Source organism: Carya illinoinensis, chromosome 3 (assembly GCF_018687715.1).
Source record: "Carya illinoinensis cultivar Pawnee chromosome 3, C.illinoinensisPawnee_v1, whole genome shotgun sequence".
NCBI classification, from domain to species: domain Eukaryota; kingdom Viridiplantae; phylum Streptophyta; class Magnoliopsida; order Fagales; family Juglandaceae; genus Carya; species Carya illinoinensis.
The window spans coordinates 52,187,639-52,195,449 of record NC_056754.1 but is presented as its reverse complement, the minus strand read 5'-3'; the positions used below and the strand labels follow the sequence as shown (position 1 = coordinate 52,195,449).

The window sequence follows — 7,811 nt, the reverse complement described above, 5'->3', positions numbered from 1 at the left end:
ATTGTACGTAGAAGGATTGCTGAAGAAAAACTCCGAAGAAAAACTAGTATTTTCTACTTGTTCATCTTCGTGGGGGAGTATTTTCGACTATACATAGAAGGATTGCTGAAGAAAAGAACTCAGAAGAAAACCAGTATTTTCTATTGATTCATCTTCGTGAGGGTGTGGGTCATCTTCAGGGGGTCATCTTCATGGTGAGGACTTACGAACATAGTGAAAATCACGGGAGTACCGTAGTGGTGAGAAGAGCAATCGAATGAGAGGAGAGAAGCGCAGTTTACATGAATCTTCTGTTTTTCAGACTCAGTCACTCAATAGAGGAGCAAAGAAGGGGGGCGGGGGAATCAGAGGGAAATGGTTCTAAGTTTCATAGTCTGAAAACGAAATGGCGAAAGGGTTAAAGCTAAAACGGTGCGTAGCAATTTTTGACACATCAGCACAATCATTTGTGGGCCGTTTGCGTTAGGCGACTGCATTCAGAATTTTTCTAATAAATAACATTTATGTATGAATCGATACATACCAGTGCACTCCTCTGTACATGTGCTCAGAGTATTTGTATGTATATGTGCTGCAATCTCAAAAATCTGGAAGCAGATCACCAATCCATGAACATCTATATTTTAGTGGAATGAACCTTTTTGAACCGGTCATAATGCGAATCAATTGCCTAGAAATTCTAATTTCTACAATAATAAAGGAAGATCAAGATTCATTCAATGTAACATAACATGAATAGGTCATATGGTGAGAGTAATGCACATGTTAGCCATAGTAGCTCCATTCCACTTGGCTTGCCATGTACAGAGCAGAGCAAACATACTGGCTTGAATCAATGCCACCTGCCACATGTATAATGACGAGATTTTAAAGCTTTTATTGTGGCTAAAGACCGTCTTCAAGTTGGAATGAATTATTGAGGTATTGTCCGAGCAAACTCCTGATCATTTTCTCTACTGCAGTTCATCATGGTTATCATTACGAAAAAAGTAGCGTTTATAATATTGCATATCATGTTAAATGAATGCAATGGAAGTTCTGAGAGTGATGGCTTGTCCTCTAGGAGATACAGTAGACAATTATCTGCAAATTGGATACAATAAAGAACCGAAAAGAAAAGTGCATAGCAGAAATAGAACCTCAAAACCCAATCAAGAAGGCAACGAGAGGATACAAGCTGCACTACAATGTTGTACTGAAAATAATTGGTTCCTTGGTAAGCAGCAGCTGAGCTAAAAGACGTAATTCATGAAACCTTTGCCTTCCTACCCCGAGTAGAAAAATAGAGAATTTGATGCTTGTAAATTTATAACATTATAACGTTGCCTTCCTACCCCAAGTACAAAAATAGAGAATTTGATGCTTGTAAACTTATAACATGATAACTTTGCCATCCTATCCCCAGTAGAAAAACAGAGATCTTCGTCTACTTACAAAAAAAAAAAGAAAAAGAAAACAGAGATCTTAACAAGTTCAATTTACAAGCATCAAGAATCATACGAGGACACCCTAACAACACTCATGAAATTTCAACTTCAATTATCAGGTAGAACAAGTAATAATTCACCTAACGATCATCAAAACTATGAATAAACAAGAACTACCTGTTACACAAATAATCGTGCTTATAGTAAAGCAATACAAGAGCCAAGTATCTGGAGTATACCTGTAGGACGGCAAAACGCGCCCGACGGAAGAGAGTCAAATTCCAAACCCAGGGAAGGGCCATCCTTGCGAAACGCCTTCTTCGGAATGTAGTCTGGAGTTAAAAGATACTGAATAAGAAAACGCGTTTTCTTTCTCGTAGCATTCCTGTTCTCAGCCGTAGATGGACGCTTGAATTTCGAAGACGAAAAACTCTTCGTGGTCCGCACCGAGAGATTCTTGGCAGACCCATTCCGTCTGTTAAGAATCTGATGGCTCCTAATCGGAAAAGAATTCGACTGTACAGTCAGTTCATTTTCTCTATTATCTCTCCTCTCCACTAACCATCCCCGGACCTGCTTGTATGTCAATCTCAAGGCGGCGGCATAGCCTTCCATTACCTGTTTTGTAGGATACTTATTCTCCGCGTTAAACAACATTATGTTGGGCTATCCAAAGACCAAAGAGTGCATTAGACATTAAAATAACTGCGGATCAAAAATGGGGAGAGAGAGCGAGAGCAGTTATGATACTGTAAGGGAGGGTGGGGAACGGAGTACCTGAGTATAGCTGCTCAAGGGATTGAATTTCCATATTTGTCTTCCCTATTCAGCTTTGTGGGAAAGTTCCAAATAAGCTCCAAACCGACACATTCAACCACTTTGTCACTCAATTTGATAATGCTCCATACCAAAAAAAAAAAAGGCCATGCTCCATAACAGGTGCGCGATATATGATAGTAGAAAACCATGAAAAGAAATCGAGAGAGCGCATATGCAGACAGATAATCGTAGCAGTACAATTAGCAAGATAATATGCCCCTCTACTTTCAGCCTGTCTGCAAGAGAATTACATAGAGACAGAAAGCGAATACCCCCAGGAAGAATCGCTCACGGAAATGGGAACTGAATCAGATAAGAGACTCCGCAATGGAGCCGAGACAGACAGAAAAGCAGATGATAAATAAGGGAGAGTTGTCTGAACTCTCGAGAGTCGACACAGTGAGAGCGAGAGAGAGAGAGAGAGAGGTTTTCGGGTTTTACCAAAAAAACAAAAAAAAAAAATTGAAAATGAAATATCCATACCTGCTGGCTACCTCGCTGTTGGGCCCAACACCATTCTTTTAGCCCGAATTGGGATTGAGGGAATGGGCCTCATCTACTGTACTGAGAGTATAAAATGGGTGGCCGAACCCAAGTCCTGAATCTTCAGTGGCAACGAGAAGACCTTTCTCTCCTCTCGGGGTGAAAACTCGGGGAACAACAAGTTTGTAGACAAGAATTGTACATGGGCCCATTTTGTTTTTTCTCAAAAAATCGAAAGAATGGTAAATGATTAATTAATGAAAAATTTTATTCACCACACATTTCTTTTTTTTAATTTTTTTTTCCTCTCAGTAGGTATTTGGTGTAGAGTTGTTGAATAGAAAAACTCTTAATAAAAACAACCGCATTAAATTATTAATAAAAAAATGCTATTTATCATCTCCACACTAAACATCAATATATGATTTGTCAATTTTATTCTTCTATTTAAATACACAAATATTAATATGTAAATATGTATATTTAAATAAAATCATAAAAATTAAATCACATATTGGTGTATGTGATAGAGGATGATAAATAAAATTTTTGTTATTGATAATGTTAGATCACCCATACAACATGTGCTCTACAGTCATAATAGAACGTAGTCTACACAAAGAAACAAAATGGTCTATCCCAAACTTCAGCAAAATAGCTTTGTGTTGGTTAACTTCCTCAATGAGCACGGCAGTGTCATTAAACATTCAAACAACGAGCATACTCTACGAATAGAAAACCAAACGCATATCGATAAACATGTTACAAACTCAACCACAATCGTCAAGAGCTTGTTGGCTTGGTAGTATACAATTCAATTTTTCAAATGGAAAATCTGGATTTGAAACCCCTCACTTCCTTTATAAAAATAAAATAAAATAAAGCCTAACTACAACCACACCGGTGCACTGGAGACTGACTCAACTTCATCGGAACGTTAATGATAGAGAATAACTAGTGTAGTTGAGATTTTGTTTATACTATCTATAGCTATTATCTACTCTCATTAACTTATCGAGAGGAATTGCATGATTTATTTCATTTACGGCCAGTTTGGATCCCAAACTCATATCAACTCATCTCATTTAATCATTATAATTTTCTCAAATTTAAACATAAAATATAATAAACAATTCAATTTTTTCAAATATTAAAATAATAATAACATCAAAAAATAATATTTTATTTAATTTTTATCTCAATTCAACTTAATTCAGTTCAATCTTCTAACATAGACTTAGAGTTTTAATTTTAATTTCTAATTTTTTTAAAATATGAATAACCAACTGGGCCGAAATATTCATCCGGGCTCCTACCAATTGGATTTGGGGCCATCATCTTTTACTTTCTTAAGCCACTTTTGAGCCCGACGGAACGGTCTCTATATAGTGTACTGGATAAGAATATCAAAGCGTTGGACTCAAACCCAAGTGCTGGATTTCCAGTGAAGGGGCGCATGAATAAACATTTTTTCACTGGCAAGCAGAAAACCTGTTCACAAGAGTTTTGCAGGTACGAACCAATTTTTTTCTTTTATTTCTGTAATTTTCCTTTTAATTCGTCTTCAAAAGTCTCCGGTATTTTTATTCGTGTATATGTTTGCAATCTCTATAGAATTGTGTATCAATGTAAAAGAGCTGGGTTTGCCGTCATTTTGTTTATGCGTTGAGTTTGCCTCCCTGCGTTGAACTGCATAGGCAAAGCAATTATCTTTACTATTGACCTCATTTGGGTCTTTCCTGCATATTGGAGTTTTACATATTGAAGGCGAAACACCAACCCTTGAATTTTATAAGATTTAGCGTTCGACCGTGTAAGATTTAGCTCACTTGGTTAGCATTGCATTTTCTGTCCATGATTCTTCGGGGATTTGCATCCTTCAAAATTTCATCAGCTTTTACTTGATCTTGCTCATTTTTTTCTTAAAAGGAAAAAAAAAAAGAAGCTTTCAATAGATTTTTTAATCTTTTGTTTTTTTCTTTACACATCAGTAAAATTTGGGACGTGGGTAATCACTGAGCAATGGAAGCAAAAGAGACTCTGAAAAACTTCAAAGTTGGGTCTCTGCCCACCGTAATGTACATTCCGGACTTCATCACCGAGACGGAACAAACCATGCTCCTAAGTAATGTAAAAATCCCATCTTTATCTTACATTTGCCATGTTCTTCATTCCCAACGTTTAGTTTCCTTTTGTTAGTTCACTATGCATCTTGCTTCACCCATGCTTCATAGGTTTATGGCGCTTCTATGTCAAAGTGGAAGTCTTTGAAGAATAGGAGACTGCAAAATTGGGGTATGTTGGCATTTCATGCATTAAAATCGTCTTGTTTATTTCTTTCTTATTGATTGAGGTTTGTTATCTGATCTATGCTCATTGACAGGTGGTGTTGTCCATGAAAAGGGTCTTCTGCCACAAGATCGTAAGTTGGAAAATACTATGATTTATTGCGTTTTCTTCGCCTTTATTGCATCAGACAATTATATTTTCTGTCTGACATTTGAGTGAGGTGTGAAACACTGTAGTGCATGGTGCACATTACAGAGGCTTCAGGCATGTGCAGGGTTGTTTGGACATTCCATAGGCTTTGAGTTGTGTTCATCAAGTATAACTAGTAGCACTTGGAATGTCTGTGTTTTATGCTTAAGAAGTGTTCAATGCAAATGTGCGTCTTTCAAACTTGCTTTTCCAACCCTCTAGAGACGGACATCAAAACAGCCTGAAATATTCCATTTGGCCAGTCCGTTTAAAGTAATTGTAAAATTCCTTCTCCTGGTTTGAAGCAAATGATGTTCCTCAGGCCACTTTGTTAGAAAATAGTGTATTATATTAAGTAGTTATTTTTGCTTGATTGGTCCAAGTTTAATTAACCAATTCTTACCTGACTAAATTGGGAAAATGTAAGACGTCTGTAATTTATGGAACAGAAGAGTAGGAATCCTGCTGTTGTTTTGAAAAAAAATCGAATAAGTTGCACATTTTGAGGTGAGTATGAACAATTGAGGCAAGAAGAAAGGAAACTATGTGCTGAGGTTTACAAATCAAGATTTACCAGATTAGGAAAAAAGTAGAATTTACATGAAGGAAATGATATGTGGATTCGTGCATAGCGTTATTTGTTCTAAGAAACATACCATGGAATGCAGAAAAGAAATTGAGGAAAAAAACTAGAAGAATAATTAGAAGCAGAAGCTTGATAAAATGTTATAGCGAGGACTGAAACATGATGCACTTATCACTCTTCTTAATATTAGCTTTTCGTCTATTGAAAATTATTGAAGCTCATCACTGATAAAGGTAGCGAGATGCAAAAATGACCCTCTCTCTCACTCTTTCTTGCAGTGCCTCCCTGGCTAACAAAGATTACAGAAAAGATATATGAAGAATCAGGGCTGTTCCCCTCAGCGATTAATCATGTGCTTATCAATGAATACCTTCCTAACCAAGGCATAATGGTTGGCACAGAATCCCTATTAGTTCATTTATAGTCATTCATTCAAAATTTATTTTCGGCCTTAGTTCAATTATAATAATTTATAGCCCTTCTGTCATAGTTTGTTTTGTTCTTATTCTCTAGTCTTTAACCACAACTTTGTAATACAATTCTAGTGATGATGTGTTACATTTGAGACCTTTATTGCTTCATGTTTACAACTACCATTTGATATGTTGAATACATTCGCATAATGTGTGAATTTATAAAGTACTTTGCTACGACATTTTGCGGCATAATGGTTGTAAACCCCACCTTATCTGCATGATTGTCTGGCATACAGCCACACCAGGATGGTCCTGCTTACTTTCCAGTTGTAGCAATTCTGTCACTAGGATCATCTGTTGTGATGGACTTTACTCCCCATTCAAGATTGAGCCTCTGCACAAATAATGTTAAGGAAGATAATTCTAATGGAGCAACTTCTGACATTGAGAAAGATGAATGCCTAGATAATCACCACCCATTTTCTGTTCTATTGATGCCTCGCAGTTTACTGATATTCAAGGATGAGGCATATTCAGGTCAGTATTTTTGGTTACCTTTCGCCTGTGTCTATTTAGGCTTTTCCTAATTTCTAGAACTTTGAAAATCTTGTGCTAATGGTTCCAGATTACTTGCACGGAATAAAAGATAGTGAAGTACAACAATATACAGGGGTAAGATTATGAGACGGGTGGATTTGACTCGGTCGAATGAGAAATGGCATGAGACAGACATAACATTTTGCTTTCAAATGCAATATTTATGATTCAATTTGAACTTATTTCTGTATGAACTGAAATGTCCATTATGGATTGTGTCCTCACTCCTCACATTCTTCTCTTTCAGGCTGTAAATGAATTTGAAGCTCTGAAACATTCTATAGAAGATCAGCCACTATTAGGCGCCGAGGGAGGTCTTGAAATAATCAGAACTCAAGATCTTAAGACCATCCATAGAACTACCACCAGAATCTCATTGACATGTCGACTAGTATTGAAGGTTCACAAAAAATTGTTCAAATTTTAGATAACTTTTTCAAAAACATAAATAGATCCGCCCATCTAATTCAAAGTGAAAGTGCAACTTAGATGTTTTCCTTCTGTAAGAGTTATATACGATCATCTGGTTCGGAAAGGTTGCAGGCTTTTCATGGAGTAAATTACAGGATGTATATTTTGATCTCATTATTGACATTACAGCAGTGTCTGCGAAAGCCATTTTCTACAGTTACTATCTTGTCCCATGTATAATAAGAAGCGCTATAATTTTGGTTATATTCTATTTTAACCGACTGCTTTGACATATGACTTCCTAACAAATATGCTCGATCCACTACAGAAAAGACAGAAAAACTGAAATGGTAAAAGAAAGGAAGAGCCGACAAAGCTCTTTTCTTCTGAATATATGTGAGATCCAGAGTAGGACTGGCTAGTCAACTCACTCGCTTATGTGCTTGATAAGCTCTCATATGGCAAAAATGGCAATGTGGGTTATACCCCAGAATGCCAAATGATCTCCATTTGTTGACGTTACAGTTCTGAAGAAGCAAATCCACAGCTTCTTGCGCTATTTCACGTTTTGTTTTCTTGAATATTTTTTATACG

The 7,811-nt window shown here is 36.7% G+C and overlaps 2 protein-coding genes across 5 annotated transcripts; one reads left to right on the top strand and one right to left on the bottom strand.

The window, feature by feature from the left end:
* Window positions 1-542: 542 nt before the first annotated feature.
* Window positions 543-2,830, bottom strand: LOC122305250 (homeobox-DDT domain protein RLT3-like). 3 transcript variants are annotated; one of them, XM_043117631.1, is made up of 3 exons: window positions 2,205-2,830; window positions 1,667-2,093; window positions 543-1,083 (listed from the first exon to the last, which is right to left on the bottom strand). In XM_043117631.1, exons 2-3 carry the CDS (start codon window positions 2,082-2,084, stop codon window positions 914-916), a joined length of 588 nt encoding a protein of 195 aa, XP_042973565.1. In that variant the 5' UTR covers window positions 2,085-2,093; window positions 2,205-2,830; the 3' UTR covers window positions 543-913. The 3 variants fall into 3 exon arrangements, with proteins under 3 accessions (XP_042973565.1, XP_042973567.1, XP_042973566.1); XM_043117633.1 differs by having other exon boundaries at window positions 543-956; window positions 2,205-2,827; XM_043117632.1 differs by having other exon boundaries at window positions 543-842; window positions 2,205-2,746.
* Window positions 2,831-4,108: 1,278 nt separating this feature from the next.
* On the top strand, window positions 4,109-7,481 carry LOC122305247 (alpha-ketoglutarate-dependent dioxygenase alkB homolog 6). Of its 2 annotated transcripts, none has more exons than XM_043117627.1 (8): window positions 4,109-4,241; window positions 4,721-4,859; window positions 4,964-5,024; window positions 5,113-5,151; window positions 6,072-6,184; window positions 6,506-6,746; window positions 6,835-6,881; window positions 7,054-7,481. In XM_043117627.1, the coding sequence occupies exons 2-8, from the start codon at window positions 4,752-4,754 to the stop codon at window positions 7,231-7,233; spliced, it is 789 nt and encodes a 262-aa protein (XP_042973561.1). In that variant the 5' UTR covers window positions 4,109-4,241; window positions 4,721-4,751; the 3' UTR covers window positions 7,234-7,481. The 2 variants fall into 2 exon arrangements, with proteins under 2 accessions (XP_042973561.1, XP_042973562.1); XM_043117628.1 differs by lacking the exon at window positions 4,109-4,241 and adding an exon at window positions 4,325-4,542.
* Window positions 7,482-7,811: the final 330 nt, after the last annotated feature.

Bases quoted from the DNA above. Each gene is read 5' to 3' on its own strand.
- LOC122305250 (XM_043117631.1), bottom strand. From the start codon at position 2,084: ATGTTGTTTAACGCGGAGAATAAGTATCCTACAAAACAGGTAATGGAA. The intron at 1,084-1,666 runs GTATACTCCAGA...TCCAATTTGCAG, and splicing joins CGCGTTTTGCCGTCCTACAG to ATAATTGTCTACTGTATCTC.
- LOC122305247 (XM_043117627.1), top strand. From the start codon at position 4,752: ATGGAAGCAAAAGAGACTCTGAAAAACTTCAAAGTTGGGTCTCTGCCC. The intron at 4,860-4,963 runs GTAAAAATCCCA...CATGCTTCATAG, and splicing joins AAACCATGCTCCTAAGTAAT to GTTTATGGCGCTTCTATGTC. The intron at 5,152-6,071 runs GTAAGTTGGAAA...TCTTTCTTGCAG, and splicing joins GGGTCTTCTGCCACAAGATC to TGCCTCCCTGGCTAACAAAG.